Source organism: Palaemon carinicauda, chromosome 45, assembly GCF_036898095.1.
Source record: "Palaemon carinicauda isolate YSFRI2023 chromosome 45, ASM3689809v2, whole genome shotgun sequence".
Lineage (NCBI taxonomy): Eukaryota > Metazoa > Arthropoda > Malacostraca > Decapoda > Palaemonidae > Palaemon > Palaemon carinicauda.
In genome coordinates, this window is record NC_090769.1 from 32,893,491 (window position 1) to 32,921,274 (window position 27,784).

Consider the following 27,784-nt stretch of genomic DNA (forward strand, 5'->3'; position numbering starts at 1 on the left):
ACATGCTCTCGAGCATGGAGTGTTAATTGAACTCTAAAAGACTGGCGTTCCCCTGGGAACTTGTGTTTAAAGGCAAAATTTTTTCCTTTTCAGACTCAAAATCACCATCTCTTCAGTAATTCTATGTGCATTATTATTATTGTAAGTAAATTCTATAATCATTATTGTAATTAATTTCTATAATTACTTGCAAACTTAGAAATAAAATGTCTATTTTATTTACCATGTGTCTCCTTTCACTCCTATTCTTTATTAAGAAATATATGATTGTTATAGTTTCATTTACCCCCTTTCCTCTAATTATAATGAGAATGATATAAGTATCTTATATTGTATACTCACCTAATGACTTAATAATGTTCCTACACGAATATGAACCTTCGATCTGTCTCCGAGACCGGCATATGATCTCCACCAGGTGAGTAGTTCTTTAACCGATCACCTCGAGATATCCCTCTTGTCCACCAGGACTCTCCTGCCAGGGGGGCAGGAAGCCAGAACATCATAGAACCTCTGGTAAGGACATCTACTAAGAATGTCAGTCTCAATGGTCGCCAGACCATAGGAATATTGTTCGAAGACCTAGGCACTAGGATTGGGGAAAAATCCATGATACATTAATTCTCTGGTTCACTTCCATCAGGACGACATGGCTTGAGCCCAAAAAACGGATTTTGAGCGAAGCAAAAAATCTATTTTTGGGTGAGATGGCCATGTCGTCCTGATGGACCCACCCGTCTGTTCCAGTTCAGCCTTCCAGGCCCCTCCCTGACATACTGTACTGTATCGCGGAGATTAGTAGGAACTGAACGTCGGAATAAGACGGACGTGACGTTATTTAACAATGGCGCCCGTTTGTTTAAGTCTCGAGTACCAAAAGTAGCCACGTATGAGAGTAACTTTGGAATGGCTACTCGGTTACAAAGCCACCTTTCCATATTGAAGCGTTAACTCTCTATGGGGTGCAGATAGCTATATGGCGTGTTAATACATGCGTCTCCTGTTGATATAAGATATCCTAGAGGGAAACCTTTAGGGTACTCGCACCAGAAGTTAGAATTCTGTGATAACCTTTAGTTTAATTCTCTGGGAATATCCACTGTAGTCAAATATACTCTTAGGAAGCTACTGAAGGAACCTTCCATCAGGACAACATGGCTATCTCACCCAAAAATAGATTTTTCGCTTCGCTCAAAATCCGTTCATTGGCCTTGGAAATACTTCATCCACAAACCAGTCTAATTACAATTTCCCATTCTAACACACAGTATCCTTTCATGTAAACGCTATGTGGGGTGCAGATAGCCATGTGGCGTGTCAAGAATACGTCCCCTGTTATTAAACGATATTTTAAAGAGAAACATTAAGGGTACTCGTGCCAGAAGTTAGAATTCTGGAAACCTTTAGTTTAATTCTCTGGGAATATCCACTGTAGTCATATATACCCTAAGGAAGCTACTAAAGGAACCTTTCATCAAGACAACATGGCTATCTCAGTCAAAAATAGATTTTTCGCATCGCTCAAAATCCGTTTTTTAATAACTTGCAACATCTTATTTTCTGTACCATATATCAGTATACTGTACCATGATTCCTTTCTTTTCTAATATGAGATTTTTGTGTTGAGTGCCATTTACAGCATTAGTTTTTATTTAGATTGTTTATCAAATGAAAATTACTTAAAAAATCAAGCTTTCATTACTTTTCAAAGCAAAATGACACTATATGTATACAATATGTCTTAAATCTGGTTTCCAACAATACAGTTTTCAAATGAAATTAATGTCTAAATAAAATAGTTTGCACCACTGAAACAAAGATAATGAAAACAGCTTATCCAACAGGTAATTCGAGGCAGGAGCATTGCCATGGTGGAGGAAGCTGGGAATGGCCTATCTCCTGACATCATTCGTCGCTCATATTACTATCATGAGAAGAAGCCTCTGAAGACAATTCAGCTCGACGATTAGAAAACAGATCTGCCTTCGCTACAGACTGTTTTTGGATGTCAATGGCTGGGGAGTGTTAATTCTTTCCTTGTCCTTAGTTTCAGCATTTCTAGGTTAAGAAGCATATTTTTTTAAATATTTAGGTTTGTTTAATAAATGAGGAACTGTACTCTGAAAATAAAGTACTATCAGTAGTAATAACAATACTCTCAAAAGATATTTTTCTACTTTTATGCACTGCCCTCTTGTAATCTTTACTATTTTGTGTGGAATATTACAATTCCTAAGGTCAAGGAATAAGATAATACAAGTTATTAGTGCTCCTTTTCATAAATAAATTTTAATTCTGATTTCTAAACTGCATGCCTTTATTGCATCTGGCTGTTTGCATCCATATTTTGTTTTAAATCTTAGAACATTGTACGTGTAAAGGATTTTGTTTTATTATGGATATGATATTTTACTGTACTAATTGTAATAAAACATAACATTTTTTTTTATTGATTTATTACGAAATAACTTATAGACATGTTTCTCAGACATGTTTCTTAACATTATAATATGCATATACATCTATTTACATATATAAAATTTCAAAACTATTAATGCCACAACAATTGAGCATTTCAAAATCATTAGCACCAAATTTTACCTGGTTGCAAAAAAAAGAAAAGAAAAAAAAAACAACCACATGAGTAACCACTTTGTACGGAGCTCAGGAAGGTCAATATACATAGGATTTGATTTGCAATACTGAATCTTTATATCCTAATTTATTAGACTACTTTAGGAATTTAACTTGCAAAAAATTACAGCCGAAACAATTCTGGTTCCCCAAAAGTACATATATTGAGTAACTTAACCAGCTACCCTATTTACAGAGATATTGCACTTGACGGCTTGCATATATTTTGAAAAATCAGCAAACTATGGCACCAAAATACAAAAGTTCAAGTAAGCCTAATGTCATTTGACAAAAATATGACTAGTCAACAGGAAAACAATACAAACCCCTCATTTCTCTTTTCCATTAACCTCACCAGTGTGTTTCCCGATGTCCAACACACAATCACTCAACTTTCCATTTCGAAGAAGAAAAATTTTCTTTAAAGTAATAAGCCTCATTATGTATCTTTTCAGGTTTTGAATCTTGAGGAATGAAAAACTACGGCCTTATTTGGGAGTCTGGTATCTTCTATGCGACACATGCCTAATGTTTATCATATTCTTTGGTTTCCTGGGTTTGTGAGATAAGAAAAATCGTAAAAGAACAATACGATTCTTCACAGAAGAAGCATAATAAACACGAGCACATTGTGACTTTTTCAAAGAGCATATCATGCATTTAATGCGAGAATACTGTGCAATAGCCCAGATATGGATCCAGAAATGGACGTCTGACAACATAGTCCATAGATCACCATTTAATGTGAAGATTGGTGAGGAGGCAATGGTGCTTGGTTGGTGAAGTTAGGATTTTGTGGCCGCCACCCTTTGGCATTCTTCCCAAACTTGTATACGAGACGTCTTCCTAAGACCGGCTCAAAAACACCGCCCTTGTAGTAGTATCTGAAATAAAATAGGACCACACATGAAATTCTAATGCCTTAAAAGCTATCAGCACACTAAAGGATCTAGTATCAGACATGGGGAAAATGCAAATATAAATAAATAAATGGAAATCCACTCATTTCTTTGTCGGTGCAAGAATTATGAAAGCCAAATATTAATTTTTTTATATTAAAAAGACTATAATAAGAAGCCTGTGTAGTAAGCTTCTACTATTTTCAGACATGATATTTAGCGGACAATAACTATTGAATTTTAAGGATTATTGTAATGTGGGAGACAGATAATCAATCTACTCGTATCTATTTATATGTACAAGTATGTGTGGAAATTACGTAGGCTAACATGTAATAAGCATAAAATATGCATCAAACATTACTTTCGTCATATTAAAACTCAATATATTAGGTATCACGGAGTTCTAACCTATAGAGCGAATATCCAAGAGATTTCGTGTATAAATCAGGGACGTGTTAATAACAAGCCATGGTTATCCTTCCCAAAATAGTTAACCTTGTCTCAAAGGATAGGGTAGGATATGTGGGCAAGAGAGCCATAACTCCCAATCTCAATGTGCTACAACTAACATGGTTTCCTGTTGAACCATTCCTTTTTTTTTGCAGACTCCATCTTTGACGGCTGCTTGGAGTTTTTCTGCCAGTTTTTTTTAGCTTCTTGATTGATTTAGCAATCATGTATGCTTCAGCTTCTAACTCATGGACTAAGTTGAGTACTCTTTATTGGTGTTTTGCAGAATTTTGCGTCTCCACACCACTTTTCTTTCAATTTGCATGCCTTTTATTATCTGTGGCAGGCATGCAGTCGGCACCATTGCATCGTTTCCAAATCGCTCGGAAATGCTTAGTTATTTAATCTCTTTATTGTAGGAATATGTTTTACATTATTATTTTACAGTATGATATGATTATGGGTATCCCAACCCATTTTCTATGGTGTTACTTATGCGTTTTTATCATCATTGACTTAGGCTAGCTCCACCCTAGTCGGCGCCTGGTGATTTTATACTTGTGAACCATCCCCTTGTTTCACCTAACCTAACCTTGTTTCATGAGGCTGCCCATCCTCCCATGCTGTCGACTCGTCACAGCTGGGAGCTGCGGTCTTGAGGGTCCCTGAGGGAGTTGGATAGTGTTTTACAATTCTAGGGTGACTGTTTTCACTTTCTGCTTAGCCTATATGTTTGGCGAGGCAGCACAGATCTTGGAAACTTGTTCCCTGTGTCTACTTCTTGTTTACCCATTGGAATGCATTACCCGCTGTTCTAATGCTGACAGGTAGACATCTTTGTGCCGCCTTAGCCATTCTTAGGCTTCCTTCTTAATTTTTGGTAGGCTATGGCTGGTTTTGAGGACTTGTCCTCTGGTCTTTATCACTGCAGACCCATTAGAACACTATTTTTGTTCTATGTGGCAGTTAGGCCTTCCTATCGTGCCACTTTACCAATTTCTGAGTCTCCTATCACCAACCTTTTTCCTTTCCCTTGTACCTGCTAGTGTGTCTACTAGCATGAAACTTTGTTCCCATCCAGGGATGGCGACTGACGTACTCTTTGTTGCCATCTTCGGACAGGATAACGTGTCGGCTAACTATCCCGGCACTAGGTGGACGAGATTCTTTCCTTCCCTGGGCTAAATCTCTCTGCTGCCTTAGAGACCACTTTCCCCTTACTGGTTAGGTCATAACCTGACTGTACTGGGAACTACAGTTCATCTTGTCTAGTCTGCTTACCCTAGCTATTGAGTTTTTTCCTCACCTGCTAGGTAGGCTAGGTTTGCCTGCACAGTTCTCCCTATGGTCTAACCCTATCAAGGCAAAGAGTTGGTACCCCTTGGGGTTCTCCTCTGCTGCTTTGGCAGTTGCCTGTTCTGTGACTACAGTTTCCCATCCTGGGCCATTGGATGTGTGTTGGTTATGGGACATTCCTTCTACCACCTCAGCTGCAGCCTTAGAATGGTCACCTACTTATTCCTATCCTCTTCCATATCTGAGGAATATTGTCCTCTGTAGTTGGTCAATCGGATCCCGCCTTGTTGTCGGGACATCCTTTGCACTTTCAATTCTTAGCGTTCTGGCCGTCTTGTACGGCTCTCATTATCTTACGGGCTAAATCCCCCTCTTTCCATAAATTAATGTTAATGACCAGTTCACGGCAAGTCTCCTTTCATTCCTGTACCTCTCCCCCTGATTGTGGACCATTCCCTATGGGATTATCCACTCTCTTCCTGTCGACATGACAATGCCTCTTCCGCTTTGTGTCGATATGCCTGTGGTGTTGAAAGGTCAGTTTTTATCTTGGCTACAAGATATATTCATCGCCTTAACCCAGCTACTGCCACTTTGGGGGCAAGATATATTCATCGCCTTAACCCAGCTACTGCCACTTTGGGGGCAAGATATATTCATCGCCTTAACCCAGCTACTGCCCCTTTGGGGGCAAGATATATTCATCGCCTTAACCCAGCTACTGCCACTTTGGGGGCAGTAGTTGCTAGCTAAGGTAGTATCATTAGTGAATTTGCCCTCTTCAGTTATCAATTAAGCGACTTTGGAGGCACTGGTGTTCTTTTGATGTGAACCTTTCCTCCATATTTCTACCACACTATCATTGATAGTTCCTTTTCAAAACTCTCCAATGATTTCTGTTTGGCATGAGTCTTTATTATCTTAGTCTTAAGCCATATTTTAGCTGGTAGGTTTATGTATGTAAGGATTAATCTTAAGCATTATTTTATGTATAAAATTTCATATGTATGCTTAATCTTAAGCACTGGGCTAGAGGCTTTCAGAGGAGCTCTCGACAAGTTGCCCCTTCTCTTCCCTCTATGGAATTGAAAGATCTCCTCTTTCCCAACACCGAGGTGACCGCTGTTTTTGGTCGCCAATTACCGACTGTTCAACTCCAGCCACTAGCCCACTACCAGTGGATCATGCGGATGATAAAGTCCAGGACGCTCTGCAAGTCAAGAGCCTGGACGCCAACAACATGTCGACAGCTTCTTCTGTGCTGTCATAGAGGGAGAGGATCCCGCTCATCACGGAAATAGTCAAATGAAATTTATGCAGTCCATGAAATCTTTCATGGAAAACCTAACCTCCAAACATGAACGTTCTCAAGCGGACCTCATGGCGAGGATAGAAGCTTTACAAAAGGCACCTGCTTTTGAGGCTCCCCCAGCTTCAAGCCTACCTGAATGCACAGTTAAGAACGCACAGTTAAGAACCCTTGGCGTTATGCCGAGCATATGGCCTTAAGTGAAGGTTTCTTTCATATTGGAGAGGGAGTTGGTTCCAAGCCAGTCTCGAACTAGAATTCTTACCAACGATCTATAGTTATCCTTACTGCTATGTAAGGCTCAACTCAGAAGCGTCCATTAGGGATGATACAATCCTTAAGGAAACGGTCATCCTAGACTTTTGGTTAAAGAGCTGAAGACAGCTGAATTCACTAACACCCAACTTTCTACTTTAGGCAGGAAGCATGCCACTTTCGTAGCCCCCAAGAATACTGTCTTTCCTTTCGCCTCTAAAAGTTTGGAGTCTGTAAAGAAAGAAGTAGTGGAAGATAAACAATTACCAGTGCTAGAGGAGTGCAAATAGGTCTCTCTAGCCCTTCCTTATGATTTGGACAGTTGGGAGGATGTCCAACATAACTTTACTGTTAGAAAACTAGATAAAGACATCGGAGGTAAGCAGTTTAATGAGAAAATGCCTAGAATTCCCGAATCCCTATTAAGGGAAGAATTGGAAGCTAAGGAGAGACTATCTGCCTCTTCATCCTTCCAATCCTATCTAGAAATACTTATTGAAGACTTCCAAATCTGATCTCTTCCCAGTCTTGGGAAAGACTCGCCTAACTATGTTTCATAGAGATTTCTATACTTTCTTCCTAGTCAGAAGAGCATGTAGCAAACACATCCTGGACACTGCTACTATCAGGCATAAAGCTAAAAATCTGATCGACTCCAATATCTGAGACAAAGCGGCTCAGGAAAATAAGAGCCTTATAGAAAAGTGGGGTATTTCCTCTAAAAGGAAATTTACTCCCCCCACCCAGTGAAGGACCTCTACCCAAGGACAAGAAGCCCAGAATACACTTTAAGGAAAGGAAATCCTTTCCTGTCACGACAGCCTCAGTTGCCGCCACCCCTCAGACTGTTTGTATCACAGTCTCCACTCTTCAACCCGGTGTATGAGAGAGCCACAACTATATTTCACCCTGTCAGAGCTCAAAAGAAGAGAGCCAGTAGCAGGGGAAGGTCTTGAAAGGGCTATCAGTCTAGAGGCCAAAGAAGTAGAGGCAAGACGGTTAAAGACGCAGGCCCTTCACAATAACGAGAAGCTCCCGGTAGGGGGACGACTCTACCTGTTCAGGGATCAATGGGATTTTGGTCCCTGGGCTTACTGTGTAGTCTCAAAATTACTAGGCTGGAAATGGAGACAAACCACCCCAGTTCAAGAAGGGAGTAATCCAATCCACAAAATCCATGAACTTTAAAGGGCAGCTATTCTGTGTGCCCAAGAAAGATTCGAACACTCTTCGAACTATTCTGGACTTGTCCCCACAAAAACAAATTCAGATGCTGACCATCTAGCAAATACACACACTACTATACCATGGGGCCTACAGAGTCTCCATAGATCTTACAAACGGCTGTTGGCATCTTCTAATAGGTCGGCACTTCTTCTCCTACTTTGGTTTCAGACTGGCAAGAAAGGCCTACATATTCAGAGCTATGTCCTTTGGGCTCAATATAGCTCCAAGGATTTTCACGAAGCTAGTCGAGGCCATCGTCCAACAATTACAGTACAGAGGCCTCCAGGTGACGGTATACCTGGACGACTGGCTAGTCTGGGCTGCAATGAAGACAGAGTGTCTTTGTATGGCTCAAGAAGTCATGAAATTCCTACAGTCTCCGGGCTTTCAGATCAACTTCGAAAAGTCCAGGCTGTCTCATGTTCAAGAATTCCAGTGGCTAGAACTTCACGGGAATCTAAAGTCAAACACCCTCTCTATACTGCTAGGCAAGAGAAAGGAAATCACTAACTCTGTCAGGTGCTTACTCCATTGAAGAATACTCCCCAAGCGGCACAGGAAAATCTTGGGTTCACTGCAGTTTGCTGCAATGACAGACCCAATCTTAAAAGCAAGACTCAAAGATGCCAACAGAGTCTGGAGCAGAAAGGCATAAAATAAACAGAGATCTTCGCCACAAAACCCTGGTCTTATTGCGAAAGAAGCTCAAGCCATGGTCCACTGCCAAGAGGTTATGAACTCATGTCCCTCTGCAGTATCCTCCTCTGTCCATGACAATTCACAGGGAGGCCTCAGAACAAGGTTGGGGGGATACTCCCTATCAAAAAATTTACAGGGTCGGTGGTCAATCACATTTCGTAAATTTCACATTAATATTCGGGAAGATATGGCAGTCTTTCTGACTCTGAAGAGACTGAACCCAAAGACGAAATTACACATCAAATTAGTCATCAACAATAGATAGTCCACTGTGTCAACAGACAGGGCTCCAGGTCTCCTCAGATCAACACTGAGATTTTAGCCATCCTCACTTTAGCAAAGCGGAGGAATTGGCATCTATCAGCAGTTCACCTGGAAGAGGTTCGCAATGTGACTGCAAACGCCCTGTCAAGATCCAAGCCTCTGGAAACAGAATGGTCTCTGGATGCAAAATCATTATTTCATTTTAGAGAAAGTCCCAGAACTACAAACAGATCTCTTTGCGACGAGCTTCAACAAGAAGCTTCCCTGGTATGTAGCTCCAAGCTTAGATCTGGAAGCGACAGGACGGATGCGATGTCTCTGGATTAAAACCAGTTGAATCACATCTACCTATTTCCACCATTCAGCCTCCTAATTAAAGTCCTGAACAAACTGTGGACTTTCAAGGGAACAGCAGCTCTAGTGGCTCACATGTGGCCCAAGAGCAATTGGTATCCTCTTGTTCTGGAACTCAAACCTCTCCAGATCCCTCTACCATCCTCAGTGCTGTCCCAGGATGTTCAACAGAAGACTGTCTTTGCTTCCTCTTGGATAACGGAAACCCTTCAGCTCATGATTTTCTTGCCCTCGCGGCTCAAAGATAGTTCGGAGTTGCAAAGGAGAGAATTGACTTCATAGAAGAGTATAAGTCCAACACCACGAAACGACAATATTTGTCTTCCTGGCAAAAATGGATTGCATTCGTAAAAAGTCACATCCCTTCTTCTATTTCTATGGACTTCTGTATTTCTTTCTATATCTCATTGCATGATCAAGGTCTGGCCTCTACAACTATTACCTCATGTAAGTCGGCACTAACTAGACCATTTGCTTATGCTTTTTATATTGAACCCAATAACGAGCTGTTCAATAATATCCCGAAGGCTTGTGCTGAACTGAAACCTAATACTCCTCCCAAGGCTATTTCGTGGTCACTGGATAAAATCCTGCACCTTGCCTCTGCGATAGATAATGCCAATGCCTCTTCCTCCCTCAGGGGTCTTACTAAAAAATCTTATCTTTTTGCTTGCTATAGCTTCTGGTGCCAGAGCCAGTATGATAGTGGCCCTTTCAAGGGATGATGGCCACAATGAATTCTCGAAATCGGGAAGGTAAATCTTTACCCAGATCCTGCATTCTTGGCAAAAACAATCTTCCCACAAAACGTTGGGGGCTCTGGAAGATTGTTCCACTACAGAAAGACCCTTCTCTGTGCCTGTTTAGTGCTTTAAGGCCTACCTGTTAAAGACCATGGCCTTTTAAGGCGGTCAACTTTTTAAAGGGGAGGCGACAGTATCTAATCTTTCTCTGAAACAGCTAAGGTCCAAACTCATCTATTTCATAAGAAGGGCTGACCCTGATAGTATACCATAGGGTCATGACCCAAGAAAAGTTGCCTCTTCCTTAAATTTTTACAATCTATGTCCTTTGCAGGCTTACAGGCTTACACAGGATGGAAATCTTCAAGTGTGTTCTTCAAACACTACTTAAGTCAGTTGGAAGAAATTAAAACACTTTGTAGTGGCTGTTGGTTGGGTGATTAAACCATCTTCTTAAGTGTTGTACATTGACTCTTATGGACTGTATAGATGGGACTTCTCATTCTACATTGTGCAAGGGGACTAATATTCTTCTTTTCAATGTACTATTTAATATTGTAAGGAGTCAAAGGTGATATTTTTCTTTTATGTCATGTGTTATTATTTTACTACTGTTACATAATTTTGGGGTCTGAAAACTTCGGTTTTCTGTATATATCTACTATATATAATGCTGTATTGCTTACTGTTACATGTATGAAATTTTGGAAACAATAAAAGACTACAGTACTGTTCTTTTTTGCGTTTCCTTTCATTGGACCTACTGTACGGAATAAAAGTAGTGGATCTCAATTTTCTAACCCTCCTTTTATAGGCTTCCGTCTTTTTATCTACGGGAAATACAGATCCTCTTTACAGTGAGAGGGACTGTGCTATTGATTTCCATTGCTCCTACTTTTTTACAAACATATCGCTTAAATTCTTAGTTTGGTACCATAGTTACCAATGCTAAAGGAAGTATGCTTATGTCTATGGGGTTTAAAGGGTTAAAATTCTTCTAGCCACAACTGAAAATAAAAATTCTCTTGTACACTTCCATCAGGACAACATGGATTGAGCCCAAAAAACGGATTTTGACATAGGAAAAATTTATTTTGAGGGGAGATAGCCATGTCGTCCTGATGGCCCGCCCGTTACTTTTCACACACCCCCCCCCCACACCAATTCTCAGTGTGGGACCTCGTGTCATGCAATCGCTGCTCCTGGAATGGTTCAACAGTATACATGTTAGTTGTAGCACATTCAGGTCAGGGGTTGTAACGGCTCTCGCCCAAATATCCTACCCTATCCCTTATCCTTCGAGACAAAGTTAACTCTATTCGGAGAAGGATAACCATGTCTTGTTATTAACATGTCCTTGATTTATACATAATATCTCTTGGGATGTTTGCTCTGGAGGTTAGTACTCCATGTAAAATTATCACTCGCACAAATATCCCAAGTAGAAAGCTGCCACTGAGGAACTTCCATCAGGACGACATGGCTATCTCACCCAAAAATAGATTTTTCCTGTCAAAATCTGTTATATAAAACATGAACTATGTGATTTTGGCCTATGAAATTTGGTCCCCCTACAAAACATCCAGTGGATGTTCCTGGTCTAGGGGATATTTCTCACCTTTCTTAATGAATAATAATTTTATGTGCAAAACAAGTGACTTTCTGTTCCGAAAATTAATTAAAAAACATAGTGTAACCGTTTATTTTTAAGCATCACTGCATGCTCCTAACATTTCCATATTTTTCTAATGATACCATCCACTCTTTTAGTAAGAGAGAATTATGCTACACTTACCTCATAGCTCTGCTTAATTTTTCGTAATTCATGTCGCCATTCAGCTTGCGCTGGCCCCACTTCTGAGCAACTTTGTCTGCCTGCACAAATCTGAAAACACCTTGTTCCGCGTCATCCCACCGTACCAGCGACGGGCACGTCTCTGGGTCCAGTAACAAATTTCGAATAAATTCCCATAGACGACCAGTTTTCTTCCTCTTCTTCTTGAGCTCATTTTCTGTAAAAAATTACAAGAAAAATAAAAAAAATATCCTTATTACGACAATATTTCGACGTTACTTGAGAAAAATTCACAGGAATTATCGATAAAAGTTACTCTCTCAAGAATTGGAGCAAAAGGCATTATGGAACAAATCAAATGTTAGCTCAAAGAGTTTTCCTCTGAGTAATCAGAGGGTTTGCAGCAAGAAATCCTATGCCTCTATTGAAAAAAAAATTCTATTATGGCTCTATCTTTTAGTATATTGTATCACAGGTAATACTTTGTTGTCATATATAATTCAAATCTGCAATCCATGACATAGTTTACAAGATCAAATTCACTAAATGGAGTTATCAACACAGGAAATAAACTTTCACCCAGCTAAATGAGACATATTGTTTAACAAGGGTAATGTGTTAAAAATTTATGTAATACAATTATCATCGATTGCTAAAAAGGTTCTGGAAAATCTCATTAATACTTCTTCAAAGGACAAAGTCTTATTTTTTACAACAAAAGCATTTGTACAATGCATTCATACACACGCGCGCATGTACATGTATCCAGTTTATATACTGTATAATACCGGTCAATTGTTGGAATGTGTGATAAACATGTGCATTGAGCTGCAATAAGTGCTATGATTTTTTCCCTCTTCATACACAACTATCCTTTTACAAGTAGTATTATACACTAATAATTCCTGTTTTATGCAAATTGAAAAATACAACTGACCATGTTTCACATTTATTCTTCAGTTATTAGCTTAACCTTTGTCCTCTTCCTAAATATTCTATGAATAGAACCAAACTCACAAGCTATTTAGATAGCCACTGTATCTTAAGAGATAAACATTAGATTTGACTTATCAATCTAATTCTGCTCTTACCTGGCTTTCTTGGTCTTCCAGGTCCCCTCTTCTTAGGTGGCTCAGGTTTAACTTCTTCTTCGTTGCTGCTTTGGTCTGGAAATAATGTGTTATAGATTAATGTCAATCATTTATTTTTTACTCTTTTCTATACTACAAAAAAAGTATGAACTTGAACTAATTTTCTACCTAAAACTTTAAATGTAATGATTTAAAAGAGATATTTGACATCAAACAAAATCGTCGATCCATGATAATATATACTAAAAACAAACAATGACAGTATGAAGACTGCAAATAAATCTTTATATTCTGTCATGAAATGCTAAGTTTTAGCAGAATATGAAAACCAATAAATCTGTCAAATTGAAATCTTGATATGAAACTCATTATTCACTCACAAAACCCTTGCTCAAATCGGATTAAATTCTCTAATGTGTACATGTAAGAAAGACACCCATCTCCATCAGAACTCACCAGGATCTGAACAGTTCTCATCTGTGTTAAAAGGCATAGCCGGCGAAGGGGCGTGCATAGGATCGAAACTCTTCCCAGAGGCTGAAGGAAGACCTCCAAGGATGAGTCTCTTGCTGCCGTCATCTAGACCGATTGGTTTGGCATCTATGGTCTCATAATGGATTTCATAACGGGCAGAGGCATCGCATCCTAGTGGCGAGTCCCTGAATACTACTGAAGGTTGCTGGGGCTGAACTGGATGAGACAAATTATGATTTGTCGGACTGAAGAAATGATTTGACTGATTGAGGAATTTGAAATGCGATGCTGCCTCTGGGCCTATTCTGTTTTTATTGATGTCTTGGTGAGATGATGTTGCTGGAATAATCAAGATAAATTCAGATCAATATATATATATATATATATATATATATATATATATATATATATATATATATATATATAGTGTGTATATACACTTATAGTTATATATTTATATATAATGTATGTATGTGTATATATATATATATATATATATATATATATATATATATACACATATATAATAAATTCAATGGCATATATGAGAAGCAATGAATTGCTGAAAACAATATAAAATCCAAATAATAAAATAAAGGATGAAAAATTATGGGTAATGAGTTCCAGCCTTAAATTGACAAAAAAAAAAAAGTTTGAAAAAATTTCTCAAGATCAAAATAAGAGAAGATCAAGCCTTGGCTTAGAGTTCTCTTGCTTAAGGGTACACTGGGGCACAATATTCTATCTTATTACTCTTGCTCTTGTTTTGTTAAAGTTTTTTATAGTTTATATAGGATATATTTATTTTCATATTACCGTTCTTAAAATATTTTATTTTTTCTTGTTTCCTTGTCTAACTAGGCGATTTTCCCTGTTGGCCACTGGGCTTATAGCATCCTGCTTTTCCAACAACGGTTGGAGCTTAGCAGGTAATAATAATAATAATAATAATAATAATAATAATAATAATAATAATAATTCCAAAGCTTAAAAGTTCACTGGTTTACAACAAGCCAAGCAAAGAATTTATTACAAAGTACATCGTGAACACCGGTATGAATAAACGGATTTTGAGCGAAGCGAAAAATCTATTTTTGGGTGAGATAGCCATGGCGTCCTGATGGAAGGTTCCTGTTTGGTAGCTTCCTTGGGTATAAGACTACTAAGATATTCCCAGAGAATTTAACCACAGGTTATCACAGAATTCTAACTTCTGGAGCGAGTATCTCAAAGGTTTCCCTTTAAGACATCGTAATACAACAGGGGACACGCATGTCTGGTCGTGCCACATAGCTATCTCCACCCCGAACAGGGTTAACGCTTCGGTGTGTAAGGGCTGAGAATAGCTGGGAGCCGTTCCACAGCTAATCTCACTCGTGGCTACTACTGATACTCGAGACGTAAACAAACGGACGCCATTGCTCTAATGACGTCACGAGCGTCTTTATCCTGGCGCCAGTTGCTGCCCATCACCATGATACAATTGTGTAGGGTGGGAACAAACTGACGAAGTAGTAGGGAGGGTCCATCAGGACGCCATGGCTATCTCACCCAAAAATAGATTTTTCGCTTCGCTCAAAATCCGTTTTTTGGGCTCAAGCCATGGCGTCCTGATGGAAGAGTACCAGAGAATCAATGTATCGTGGTAGATTTTCCCCCAGAGTTAAGTGCCTAGGCATTGACAAAATAGCAAAGTAATCTTAGGTAAGAACCATAGGAACGAAGTATCCTGCCCCCCATTGGTAGGAAGTTCCCATGGGCTATGCCGACGTCAAAGTGGTATTGAAGGGCTATTCATCTTGACAGAAGAGCTTTTTAAGAGCTTAGAGATGAAGCAGAATGTTTGATATTTGTATAGGAACATTCTGAGTAGGTCAGTGGTGGTTGGGCACTGTGTGTAGGGTTCATCTCCTGATTATCAGAAGTAAGTATTCGAGTAGGAACCTTACTGAGACAAGGTGAATATAATTTAAGAATAGACATCTTAAATTCTTCATGACCATAAGAAAGGAGGAATAAATAAAACTATGACAGTATGTATTTCATAGTAAGTAGGAGCTGAAAGAGACGCACAAGTAATAAAATAGAAATTTTATTTCACAATGCAGAAAATAAATAATTTACAGCAAAAGTAAAGTTCATTTACAGTAATAATAATGTACATAGAAATAAAGGCTTGCTCTTGAATCTGAAAGGGAATTTCAGGATTAGTAGGTACTCGTTCTCGAGGAACGCAAGTCTTTAAATAACACATCATGCTCAAGGCATGCGGCACTTGTGTAACACTATGACATTCCACCTGGGATAAGAACAGTTATAAAAGCACTAAGTGTTTTTAGACATCACTATGAATCACTCGAGGGTCAACATAGGCACCCGAAGAGTTAGAGTCCCAAGTAACTCACTGTTCTACGCAGAGTCAGGTGCAGGTTTCATAACACTACCTGCAGCTACCACAAAATGTTTGATTTCGTGCACTTGTTTCGCATAATGTTTAAAGAAAACTCGCGAGGACTTCCAGCCCGTAAAGTTCTTAAGGCTCTCGAAGTCCATGCTCTGAAAGAAGTTCAGAGAAGATGCCACTTTTCTAGGATCATGACCAGCGGGTGTACTGTTCGGATCCGCTCTGCGAATGAAGTAGGTGATTTTCGCTCTTAATTGTTTCAGTGACAGGTCGCTGCCCGATGTTTCTCCTTTGAAGAGTTGGCCTCCACCAAAGTTTGAAGTTCTGCGAAGATAGACCTTGAGACTCTCTACTGGACATAGAGAGACATCCTCCTTCAGGGGGCATATTCTCCAAGGGCCCCATCTTTTGGTGGGTAATTCATTTTTGGCGAGAAACGTCGGATCGGGGGAGAGGGTCACTTCTCCTGAATCAGCAAACAGGATGTGTCCCTCTTCTCTTGATAATGCCACTATTTCGCTGACTCGAGCTCCCGAGGCGAGAGCAAATAAAAATATAACTTTCTGAGTCAGATCCTTGAGGGGGCATGAATCATTGTCCAAGTTGGAGGCGAAATGGAGCACCTTGTCTAGTGACCAGGAGATCGGTTTCGGAGGGGGTGCTGGGCGTAGGCGAGCACATGCTTTCGGCAGTTTGTTAAAGATGTCGTTGGACAGATCAATTTGGAAAGCATATAGAATTGGTCTAGTCAAAGCCGATTTGCAAGTTGAGATCGTATTGGCTGCTAATCCTTGTCCATGAAGGTGAATGAAGAAGGACATACAGAAATCAATGGTGATTTCTTTAGGATTTTTTGCTTTAACAAAGGAGACCCATTTCCTCCAGGATGATTCGTATTGCCGTCTCGTGGATTCGGTCTTGTATTCCTCTAGGAAGTCCAGACTTTTCTTCGAGATCCCAAACCTCTTCTTTGCGGCAAGGGAGAGAAAATCATGAGATGAAGGTCCTTGATTTTCGATGATGAAGCGAAGACAGTCGACTTCTGTACTTGTTGAGAGAGAACTGGGCCCGGGAGAGGGATCAGCTTGGGCTGCAGCTCCAGGACCAGGGGGTACCAGTTGCTCCGGGGCCACTTGGGAGCCACTAGGGCCGCTGTCCCTTTGAAGGTTCTCAGTTTGGAGAGGACTTTCAACAGAAGGTTGGTGGGAGGGAACAGGTATATCTTCGACCATCTGTTCCAGTCCAGTGACATGGCGTCCACCGCTTCTGCTTTGGGGTCCTCGTACGGGGCTACGTACAGAGGAAGTTGATTGTTGTCGCTCGTTGCAAAGAGATCTATCTGAAGTTCTGGGACTTGATTGGAGATGAAGGAGAATGATCTTGCGTCTAGAGACCATTCCGACTCTATCGGGTTTGTCCGAGATAGAGCATCCGCTGTCACGTTGCGGAATCCTTGTAGGTGAACTGCAGACAGGTGCCACTTCTTCTTCTCCGCCAGACGGAAGATTGGGAGAAGCACCTGATTTATCTGGGGCGATCTTGAGCCCTGGCGATTGAGACAACGAACTACCACCGAGTTGTCTAGGGTTAGACGGATGTGGATCGAGGGTGGCGGGGATAACTTCTTCAGAGTAAGAAGGACCGCCATGGCCTCCAAGATGTTTATGTGGAACGTCTTGAATAGTGGAGACCAGGTCCCTTGAGCTTGTTTCAGGTGGGAGTGACCTCCCCAGCCCTCCAGTGAGGCATCCGTGTGGATGTTGAGTGATGGAGGAGGGTGTTGGAGAGGAATGGACCTTTTCAGGGCCATTGCTTCCGACCACGGCTTTAGGAGGCGTCGAAGTCTGTTTGGAAGCCGTCTCTTGAGGTCTCTTCGAGCGATGGATGCCGATCGTCTCCAGACTCCCGCGGCATCCTTTAGCTGTGCACGAAGCACTGGGTTTGTCACTGAGGCGAATTGTAGAGAGCCTAGAACTCGTTCCTGCTGTCGTCTTGAAATGCGTTTGGATTTCAGTAGTCGCTTGACAGACCCTGCTATTTCCTTCCTTTTCTTCTGGGGGATGGAAAGGCGGTGTGACTGAAGATTCCAGTGGATTCCCAACCACTGAAACTTCTGAGCCGGAGAGAGGCGAGATTTCTTCTCGTTGATCTTGAATCCCAGGTGTTCTAGGTACTGGGTAACTTCGTCGCAAGACTTTGTACACTCTTCGGGCGAGGGAGCCCAGACTAGCCAGTCGTCGAGGTAGGCCATCACCTGGACGTCTCTTAGGCGGAGCTGTTGTACTATGGCATCCGCCAGCTTTGTGAAGATCCGAGGGGCCACATTGAGGCCAAATGGCATGGCCCTGAAGGCGTAGCTTTTCCTTTGGAGTCGAAATCCTAGGTAGGAGGAAGCGTGATGGTTCATTGGAATGTGCCAATAGGCATCCGCCAGGTCTATAGAGACCGTGTAGGAACCCTGAGGCAGAAGGGTCCTTATTTGTTGAAGCGTCAGCATCTTGAATTTGTTGTTCTCTATGAACTTGTTGAGGGGGGATAAGTCCAGAATGACTCTGAGCTTGTCTGAGTCCTTCTTGGGAACGCAAAACAGTCTCCCTTGGAACCTGGTGGACTTTACCTTCCTTATCACCTTCTTGTTCAAGAGGTCTAGAACATATTCTTCCAGAATGGGGGTTGATGGTTGAAAGAACCGCTGGAAGATTGGGGGTGGTTGCACCCAACTCCAGCCTAGACCGTTCTTGATGATGCTGTGTGCCCAAGGATCGAAGGTCCAACGATCCTGGAATTGGCGGAGTCTTCCTCCCACCGGAAGCACTTCATTGCTTCTGGTGTCCCGAGGACTTGTTGCCTCGGCCGCTAGCTCCCTTTCCTCCTCTACCTCTGGAGGGACGACGAGAGGCGTCTCTGCTTGCACCCCTGGACGAGCCTCTACCTCTGGCATGAAAGGTAGTGGATGACTGCTCAAAGGCAGGGGTGAAGACCGGTGACTGTGACAACACCGGTTGGGGGACCAACTGAAAGGTCTGTTGTGGTTGGGCAACCACTTGGGAGGTAGCGGGTCCCGGAAACTGACGTCGTTGTTGACGTTGCTGGGGTTTCGGCTTCTGAGGTTTCCTCTTAGGCTGAGGTCCATCGTCCTGAGAGGTTTTCCTTTTTCTGGACATGCCCCACTTGTGGAGAAGGTTCCTATTCTCCGTGGCGGCTCTGTCAGTTATTTCCTTGACAAGGTCAGAAGGAAACAGGTGCTTTCCCCAGATGTTGGAGGAAATCAGCCTCCGGGGTTCGTGTTTCACGGTGGCACCGACAAACACGAATTCACGACAGGCTCTACGAGCCTTTATGAAATGGTACAAGTCCTTCATTACCGTGAGTAAGTGGGATTTGGCCAGTACCATGTAGTGATCGGGTACCGCTGTGTCACAGGCCATTACTTCAAGTTGGACTTGATGAGAAAGCGAAGCTGCAAGCCTCTCCTTCGTGTCTTGTTCCCGGCGAAGGAGGTGGTCGTTGAGCTTGGGGAGGTCTTCATTAAACTGACGTCCGGCGACGTCAGGATCGAGCCTACCCACGACGAAAGTATGTTGGACATCTTTCCATTGCCTAGTGTCAGGGGGTGTCACGATGGAGAAGGGTCTGCACTCCTCCAGTGCAGGGCAGGGTTTCCCTTCTTCCGCCGCTTTAAGGCATGCAGCTAAGGCCTTTTCCAGAAATGGAAGAATCGCAGTGTCAGGTGCGACATAGGTAGGATGCTTCTTGCTCAAGGCAGGAAGCTTAGAGCAGGTAAAGCCCCTGCTCTTAAATGCGTTGGCTAGCATAGCTTGGGCCTTTGCAAGATCGAACACTATCTCTTCTTTAGGTTCGGTCTCCTCCTTCGAGGCAGGTTCAGCACGAAGTCGGACGTAACAGTCCGGGTAGGCCTCGAAGCTTGGGAAGAACTCCACGTCTTCCAACGGGACCGTGCCGATCTTGTCGCTAACAAAGATCCTGCCGGTTGCAATAACCATATGCTCTGCATACCTCCACGGGTTGGCATGAGAGCAAGCTGGGAGATCCTTGACCGAGATCTTCTTCGTGTCTCTGGATCCAATCATCGACCTGATGGACTCCTGGTTCTCCTTCAGTCTGTCGTCCATGACAGCTCTAATCAGTCGGATCAGTTCTTGGGTGGAAGAGGAAGGATCCGGGGTCGAGGAGGTAGACGGAAGGGACAATTCCGTCGGTGTAGGAGTAGGCGGAGGGATGGACGAGGGAGTAGCTCCAATCTCCGACTCGGTGTATTCCACCTTGTCTTCGTCCTCTTCGGCTCCTTGAGCCATAAGCGTCTTCTCCGTATCTTCCGAGACGTCGGAGATCCGTTCATCATCCTCAGAATCCAAACGGCACTCGTGCATGGACTGAGCCATGACCACATCAGGTTCCACTGAAATTTGGACAGTGGGGATTGCTTCCTTTGGAACCACTGAATCAGGGGAGGCCTTAGGGAACAACAGGGACCTCAGTTCTTCGGTGGCCAGGTACGGTCCAGTAGCATTCCTCTGAAAACCACGCACCCACTTGCGCAGTTTCTCACGAGCAATGTCTCTAACCTCCGCTGAGGGAGGGTTATGGAAGGCCTCAACTAGATAGGCCTGGCAGACCGTACATTCCAGTGGATTCCAGAACTTCCAATCCCCTTTCTTGTCTGAGCAAGGGGCGTGAGTCCTGCACGCCGTATGTCCGTAAAACTGGGAGCGTTTCACAGCACAGTAGGCGAAATCGCACTTCATCTGCTCCTCCTGTGGAAGAAAGAGAAAATGAGTATGGGGGAGCCATAGGAGTGGCTCTTAAATTAAGTTAACATTAATCATTAATTTTAACTTAAGGAAGGTGTGATGCATAGAGAATGAAACAGTAAAGGAGACACGCTCCATGCATCTCGCCCGGCTGGTTACCGTAGGCTGGTCCTGGGATAATCCAAATGACCTAGATCATTGGATATAGTTTCCTAGGATTCCCATTATAATGGAACTCCATGGAAAGCCAAGGACAAGGTTGGGATCGAATTCATTCGGTTCCCAGATAAGAGCCAGAAGGCCTCATTAAGGGTAATTGCTTCTGGCAACCAGCCGCGCTAAGATGCACATAGCATGCTGGAAATAGAAGAATGCAAAGAGACAGCATGATCACTAATAGAGCAGTACTAGGTACTGATCTTAGAAGCAAAGCAGCTTATCTATTTGCAAGGTAGGGCTATCTAGTCTTATGATAGCTAAAGAGAGGGGGTGCAAGTGTTCTTGACGCCTCCGGGGCATCCGGCAGCCGCCGGCACGCCGGAGCTCGCTCCAGCATAGATTCTGGCATTAGAACAGACAATTTTCAAAGTCAGTTAGATACCAGGATGGCGGCCGCCGGGACAGCGGCGGCACGCCGGCAGGGAGCGGCGGCTCCGGCAGCCGGAGGATGCCGGATTGGTGACGGGTAAGGATGGTACAGGTAGTATCGGGTTGCCGGCAGTATATGCCGGTACTCCGGAGATCGACCGGCAAGCGGACGAATAGATAGGAGTAGGAGAGCCGCCGGTAGTAGCCGGCGGCAGCCGGCAGTCCCTCGGTACACGGGGGGCTGGGGGCAAGGGTAGGGAAGTCACCAAGAGGGAGGCAGGTATTGCCGGCAGTAGAGGCGGCAAGAGACCGGCACCCGGATAGAGAGAGAGACAGGGGGAGGGGGGAAGGGATGTAGGAAGTACCGTCAGGGTTCCAGACATCCCTCCCCCTCCCTGAGGGGGTGTACCCATGATAGAGACAGGCTCTAGCATCCAAGCAGGGGTCACTAGGGACCGGGAGCAGGTAGCCCAAGGGAGGGCTAGGGAACACCCAAGAGGGGGGGGGGGGAGACTCCCCTATGCAGAGCTACACTAGTAACTAACCTTATAGGACACTATGAAGGTATATGTACCAGAGCGGACAGCACAGGGAAGCTCGGGTAGCCCTACTCTTCCACCCTAAGGAGGAATTGTAGGACAGGGGACAGATGAGTATAAACTAACCTAAGCATAGGCTAGGCTATACAAGAGATAGGTGGGGAGGGAGAAGAAAGGGGTCTTCCCAGGAAGGGTTTCTGTACCAGAGCGGCCACAAAGGGAAGGGAGGACACTCCCTAACCTAAGATTAGGCTGATCAGCTAAAAACGGTGCAAGAGTACAGTTTCAGCATGGAACAGAGAAACCTTCCTAACCCGGCCTAGATCAGGGCTAAAAGTCCTGAACTAGGCAAGGAAGAAGACATATCGCTATCGCAGGAAAGTCGTAGACTATCCTAGCCATAGAGGTAGGCTAGCCTAACCTCACTCTCAGACGCAATCCTAAAGGGGGTTCATTCCTTTAGGGAGGACTGAGAGGCGATATAATACTCTATTAGACAATAAATCCCTTTACTCAGAAAAGGGATCAAGGCTAAATAGAGGGAATGCCAAGGCAGGGGATGAAGGAAGCATATAGGGGTCCTAAGGTTAGGTTAGGCTAGAAAGAATCACTGACTAGCCTATCCCCTATATGGTCCCTGAAGGCGAAAACATTTGCATCACTAGTCAAAAGTATTGTAAAATAATAATGCCACTATCTTCATAACTTAGTCTAGGATCACTGATAAATCATGCATGAACACTTGTATATAGGCTCCTGGCCTGGGGGCTATAGTAGCCGACTGGTATGAGGTCAATCGATGACCGATAAAAAGCGTCTAACACGATATAAAAGTTCCTAGCTATGAAGACTAAATAAACTAATGTATTCGATTAGTATATAATGCCGGAAGCGTTGTTGTGGCTAACTAAATAAGACATGCAAAACAACAACGACGCCATAAAATGGCGGGTCCGGTAGAGGCACAGCTCCGCCATAAAACATCGATTATTTCGCGAAATAATATTTACTTTACGGCCAGAGCTTAATTAAACAATACTGGAACCTTGTACTCAACTTTCCAGAAGAAGGCGAGGCTGAAGGTAACGACATAGCGAAGATGCAAAACGATAAAGTTCACACAAGGGAAAATCCGTCTCAGTAGGGCAGCTACTAACAAAAGGATAAAGACGCTCGTGACGTCATTAGAGCAATGGCGTCCGTTTGTTTACGTCTCGAGTATCAGTAGTAGCCACGAGTGAGATTAGCTGTGGAACGGCTCCCAGCTATTCTCAGCCCTTACACACCGAAGCGTTAACCCTGTTCGGGGTGGAGATAGCTATGTGGCACGACCAGACATGCGTGTCCCCTGTTGTATTACGATGTCTTAAAGGGAAACCTTTGAGATACTCGCTCCAGAAGTTAGAATTCTGTGATAACCTGTGGTTAAATTCTCTGGGAATATCTTAGTAGTCTTATACCCAAGGAAGCTACCAAACAGGAACCTTCCATCAGGACGCCATGGCTTGAGCCCAAAAAGTGTTTTTTAAAACTAATACGACAAAGACAGCAGAAGTTCATTATACTCTTAAGTCACAGATGCTTTTGTTTTAAATCTAAGGTATAGGTTTTAATCCTATCCCGGGCAGAAACATTTTTCATGAAAAGAATTCCTGTTGGGTCTTTAATCCCAAGTAAGAGTGAATTTTACATTAAAAACATTTGTGATTCTACTATATATATATTTATATATATATAGTCTCTTCCATCCCTCAGGTAGGGGGGAGGGACTATCCATACCCTGGTGAGAGGGGGTACCCCGAGATGTTCACTCGGAAACCACAATCTCCCACAATCTGTCCAAACTGCCGTGTTGTAGTTAGGAAAGGGGAAGGTTGAATGTTTTTGTATATCTAAATACCTAGCTGTCATTTTTGACGGGTCTCGTACACTGGTGTGTGTGTGTGTGTGTATCTATTATATACACACATTATATATATATATATATATATATATATATATATATATATATATATATATATATATATATATATATACACACACACACATATATATATATATATATATATATATATATATATATATATATATATATATATATATACACATATATATATATATATATATATATATATATATATATATATATATATATATATATATACACACACACATATATATATATATATATATATATATATATATATATATATATATATATATACACACATATATATATATCATACATACATATACCAAAGGCACTTCCCCCAATTTTGGGGGGTAGCCGACAACAACAAGAAACAAAACAAAAAGGGGACCTCTACTCTCTACGTTCCTCCAGCCTAACCAGGGACTCAGCCGAGTTCAGCTGGTACTGCTAGGGTGCCACAGCCCAACCTCCCACATTTCCACCACAGATGAAGCTTCATACTGCTGAGTCCCCTACTGCTGCTACCTCCGCGGTCATCTAAGGCACCGGAGGAAGCAGCAGGGCCTACCGGAACTGCGTCACAATCGCTCGCCATTCATTCCTATTTCTAGCACGCTCTCTTGCCTCTCTCACATCTATCCTCCTATCACCCAGAGCTTTCTTCACACCATCCATCCACCCAAACCTTGGCCTTCCTCTTGTACTTCTCCCATCAACTCTTGCATTCATCACCTTCTTTAGCAGACAGCCATTTTCCATTCTCTCAACATGACCAAACCACCTCAACACATTCATATCCACTCTAGCCGCTAACTCATTTCTTACACCCGTTCTCACCCTCACCACTTCGTTCCTAACCCTATCTACTCGAGATACACCAGCCATACTCCTCAGACACTTCATCTCAAACACATTCAATTTCTGTCTCTCCATCACTTTCATTCCCCACAACTCCGATCCATACATCACAGTTGGTACAATCACTTTCTCATATAGAACTCTCTTTACATTCATGCCTAATCCTCTATTTTTTACTACTCCCTTAACTGCCCCCAACACTTTGCAACCTTCATTCACTCTCTGACGTACATCTGCTTCCACTCCACCATTTGCTGCAACAACAGACCCCAAGTACTTAAACTGATCCACCTCCTCAAGTAACTCTCCATTCAACATGACATTCAACCTTGCACCACCTTCCCTTCTCGTACATCTCATAACCTTACTCTTACCCACATTAACTCTCAACTTCCTTCTCTCACACACCCTTCCAAATTCTGTCACTAGTCGGTCAAGCTTCTCTTCTGTGTCTGCTACCAGTACAGTATCATCCGCAAACAACAACTGATTTACCTCCCATTCATGATCATTCTCGCCTACCAGTTTTAATCCTCGTCCAAGCACTCTAGCATTCACCTCTCTCACCACTCCATCAACATACAAGTTAAACAACCACGGCGACATCACACATCCCTGTCTCAGCCCCACTCTCACCGGAAACCAATCGCTCACCTCATTTCCTATTCTAACACATGCTTTACTACCTGTGTAGAAACTTTTCACTGCTTGCAACAACCTTCCACCAACTCCATATAACCTCATCACATTCCACATTGCTTCCCTATCAACTCTATCATATGCTTTCTCCAGATCCATAAACGCAACATACACCTCCTTACCTTTTGCTAAATATTTCTCGCATATCTGCCTAACTGTAAAAATCTGATTCATACAACCCCTACCTCTTCTAAAACCACCCTGTACTTCCAAGATTGCATTCTCTGTTTTATCCTTAATCCTATTAATCAGTATTCTACCATATACTTTTCCAACTACACTCAACAAACTAATACCTCTTGAATTACAACACTCATGCACATCTCCCTTACCCTTATATAGTGGTACAATACATGCACAGACCCAATCTACTGGTACCATTGACAACACAAAACACACATTAAACAATCTCACCAACCATTCAAGTACAGTCACACCCCCTTCCTTCAACATCTCAGCTTTCACACCATCCATACCCGATGCTTTTCCTACTCTCGTTTCATCTAGTGCTCTCCTCACTTCCTCTATTGTAATCTCTCTCTCATTCTCATCTCCCATCACTGGCACCTCAACACCTGGAACCGCAATTATATCTGCCTCCCTATCATCCTCAACATTCAGCAAACTTTCAAAATATTCCGCCCACCTTTTCCTTGCCTCCTCTCCTTTTAACAACCTTCCATTTCCATCTTTCACTGTCTCTTCAATTCTTGCGCCGGCCTTCCTTACTCTCTTCACTTCTTTCCAAAACTTCTTCTTATTCTCTTCATATGACTGACCCAGTCCCTGACCCCACCTCAGGTCAGCTGCCCTCTTTGCCTCACGTACCTTGCGCTTTACTTCCACCTTTTGCTCTCTATATTTTTCATACTTCTCTATACTATTACTCTGCAGCCATTCTTCAAAAGCCCTTCTTTTTCTCTTCCACTTTTACCTTCACTCCTTCATTCCACCATTCACTGCCCTTCCTCATGCTGCCTCCAACAACCTTCTTGCCACATACATCACTTGCAATCCCCAACAAAATTTTCTTTTGCTAACTTCCACTCCTCCTCTAAATTACCAGTTTCTCTTACTCTCACCTCGTCATATGCCATTTTCAACCTTTCCTGATATTTACTTTTTACCCCCGGTTTTATTAGCTCTTCAACCCTCACTAGCTCCCCTTTTACATCCACCTACTCTATTCCCCCCACTCTTTTGCTACAACCAATTTTCCTTCCACCAAAAAATGATCAGACATACCGTTAGCCATACCCCTAAACACGTGCACGGTCTTTCAATCTTCCAAACATTCTTTTAGCTATCAACACATAATCCATTAATGCCCTTTCTACTACTCTTCCATTTGCCACTCTTACCCATGTATACTTATTTTTATCTTTCTTTTTAAAAAAGCTTAGCACTTATTACCATCTCTTGTTCAACACACATATCTACCAGTCTCTCACCACTCTCATTTTCACCTGGGTACGCCATATTTCCCCAATGACACCTTCTACCTCTCCAGCACCCACTCTAGCATTTAGTCACCCATAACAACTACATAATTCCTTCTACCCAGTCCTTCTACACACCTAGTTAATTCACTCCAGAACTCATTCCGCTCTTCTTCACTTTTCTCACTACCTGGCCCATACGCACTGACAAACGCCCAACATTCCCTACCCAACCTAACCCTTACCCACATTAACCTAGATGATATCTCCTTCCATTCCACTACTTTACCTGTCATCCATTCACTCAACAATAAAGCCACACCCTCCTCTCGCTCTTCCCCTTTCAATCCCAGACACTCTACCAGACATTTTCACCAAACATCACTTCACCCGTTCCTTTCATCTTTGTCTCACACAAGGCCAATACATCCATCCTTCTACTTCTAAACATACTTCAATCTCACATCTTTTACTCTCTATCGTACTACATCCACGCACATTCAAACACCCCAAAACTAGAGTGCGGGGAGCAGTCACTCTCCCCCCCAGCTCCATCTCTTTGTTGCTGTCTCACAGGATACTTTTACAGGAGAGGGGGTTCCCAGCCCCCTCGTCCCGTCCCTTTTAGTCGCCTCTTACGACACGCAGGGATAACGTTGGCGCTATTCTAATTGTTTTATGCCCCCGCGGCCATATATATACACGCACATATATATATATATATATATATATATATATACACACATATATATATATACACGCACATATATATATATATATATATATATATATATATATATATATATATATATATATATATATATATATATATATATATATATATATATATATATATATATATATATATATATATATATATATATATATATATATATATATATATATATATATATATATATATATATATATATATATATATATATATATATATATATATATATATATATATATATATATATATATATATATATATATATATATATATATATATATATATATATATATATATATATATATATATATATATATATATATATA

General features: G+C 42.1%; 2 protein-coding genes across 2 annotated transcripts in view; one reads left to right on the forward strand and one right to left on the reverse strand.

Annotated features, from left to right (window-relative positions):
• LOC137634964 (uncharacterized) overlaps nucleotides 1-2,391 on the forward strand; it is a 70,718-nt gene extending 68,327 nt beyond the window's left edge. The window contains exon 3 of the mRNA XM_068367531.1: nucleotides 1,845-2,391. Within this exon, the coding sequence (XP_068223632.1) occupies nucleotides 1,845-1,970 (126 nt within the window). The 3' untranslated portion in view covers nucleotides 1,971-2,391. The remainder of the gene's footprint in view (nucleotides 1-1,844) is intronic.
• Nucleotides 2,392-2,505: 114 nt separating this feature from the next.
• The window catches only part of LOC137634879 (uncharacterized), a 141,032-nt gene continuing 115,753 nt past the window's right edge, over nucleotides 2,506-27,784 (reverse strand). The window contains exons 3-6 of the mRNA XM_068367428.1: nucleotides 13,476-13,832; nucleotides 13,020-13,094; nucleotides 11,929-12,145; nucleotides 2,506-3,518 (exon numbers count right to left, since the gene is read on the reverse strand). Coding sequence (XP_068223529.1) covers nucleotides 3,374-3,518; nucleotides 11,929-12,145; nucleotides 13,020-13,094; nucleotides 13,476-13,832 — 794 coding nt within the window. The 3' untranslated portion in view covers nucleotides 2,506-3,373. The remainder of the gene's footprint in view (nucleotides 3,519-11,928; nucleotides 12,146-13,019; nucleotides 13,095-13,475; nucleotides 13,833-27,784) is intronic.